The 1,333-nt window shown below is 44.0% G+C and overlaps 1 protein-coding gene across 1 annotated transcript; it reads right to left on the bottom strand.

Annotated features, from left to right (window-relative positions):
• Positions 1-416: 416 nt before the first annotated feature.
• On the bottom strand, positions 417-944 carry LOC120061900 (small integral membrane protein 32-like). Its single transcript, XM_039011677.1, has one exon. The coding sequence runs from the start codon at positions 942-944 to the stop codon at positions 615-617; it is 330 nt and encodes a 109-aa protein (XP_038867605.1). The 3' UTR covers positions 417-614.
• Positions 945-1,333: the final 389 nt, after the last annotated feature.

Here is a 1,333-nt window from a genome sequence, read left to right as displayed (position 1 = left end):
CTGGATAAAAGGATAGTCAATTTGTCTTGGGCGATGTATATCAGCGTAAAACATTTGTTCTGCGAGCAATTACACTAGTAAATTGTGAGTGTCGGCTTGATTAAAAAATAAATGAAAGCGCGTAATATACAGGGATTGCATTCATGAAACCTCTTGTCTTGGATATTCATCTATCAATCCGTGTCACCCCATCATCATCATCATCATCATCATCATCATCACCCTACGACTTTCATATAGCCATATTGAACTAGATGGACAAATATAATATATTTAATCATAGTTTTACACAATACAAATAATGAAACTTTAAGCTCAGAATTACACAATAGATATACATAAGAGCGCATTACAGTGCTGTAATATAAAATGTTTTATGTTCAAAAACAAACAAAAAACATACACCATTATATAGACCTACACGTAATGACATTTAGCCCAGTTTGGAAAAGGGAGCGTAATAGGTCTCTATGTCATTGTGCCAAATGAACACGTAACGGTTACGCACAGCGTCTGGACTATGCATAGTCAATATAACACATCCCTCCATGAACACATTCATAACACACGTTACCTAATCCTACAGACATTACCAGCTGAGTTGGAATCGGGTTCTACTTGTAGGAGGTCCGGGCCTCTCTGAGAGACCGATCGTAGGGCATGGAGGCGAAGAAAGAGTTCCTCAGCTGACAGTTGATGAAGAAAACGATGAGCAGCACGAGCAGAAACAGCAACAGACATATTATCAAGTAGGTGGCCAGGTCCGGTTTGTTCAGCTCCCCGTCCTCCCGCATCCCGCCCCTGCTGCCCGTGGGCCTGAGCAGCGCCGCCATGTTCACCGATCCGTGAGATGCGTTAACGGACACGGTCTCGTGCGTCTGGAGGGCCATCCCTAGGTCGAAGTCTAGTGCGTTGGTGGAATTCAGCAGGATTTGTCTCAACATGACCTCTCGCGTCACCGGCCGTCCACCCGGTCAACGTTCAACTGGGAAGGGAATAAAATAGCAGTTTCTAATCCCAGATCAAGCTATGTAATGATCAATCATGCGAATGTATTTAAACAGTTCACAAACGACCATAAGAACACAAGTGGGCTACATACCCCTGTGGAAAATAATGACGCACATGGAAAGACATGGAGTGTGTCAACACGGCAAAGGAACTGAGTGTCTCTATCCATAATAGCCTATCTCATACGAATCCGTTACTTACTCAAATCAAATCAAATACTTACTTTGGTGTGTTCCGCGTAGAGTCCCCGCAGGTGAGATGGAGATCCAGGGAAACAGAGCCCGCATTCCTCAGGCTTTGTTTGCTCTGTCCACTCTCTCCC

This window comes from Salvelinus namaycush, chromosome 17 (assembly GCF_016432855.1).
Source record: "Salvelinus namaycush isolate Seneca chromosome 17, SaNama_1.0, whole genome shotgun sequence".
Classification (NCBI taxonomy): domain Eukaryota; kingdom Metazoa; phylum Chordata; class Actinopteri; order Salmoniformes; family Salmonidae; genus Salvelinus; species Salvelinus namaycush.
The sequence above is the reverse complement of the archived record's forward strand: the minus strand, read 5'-3'. Positions and strand labels throughout refer to the sequence as shown.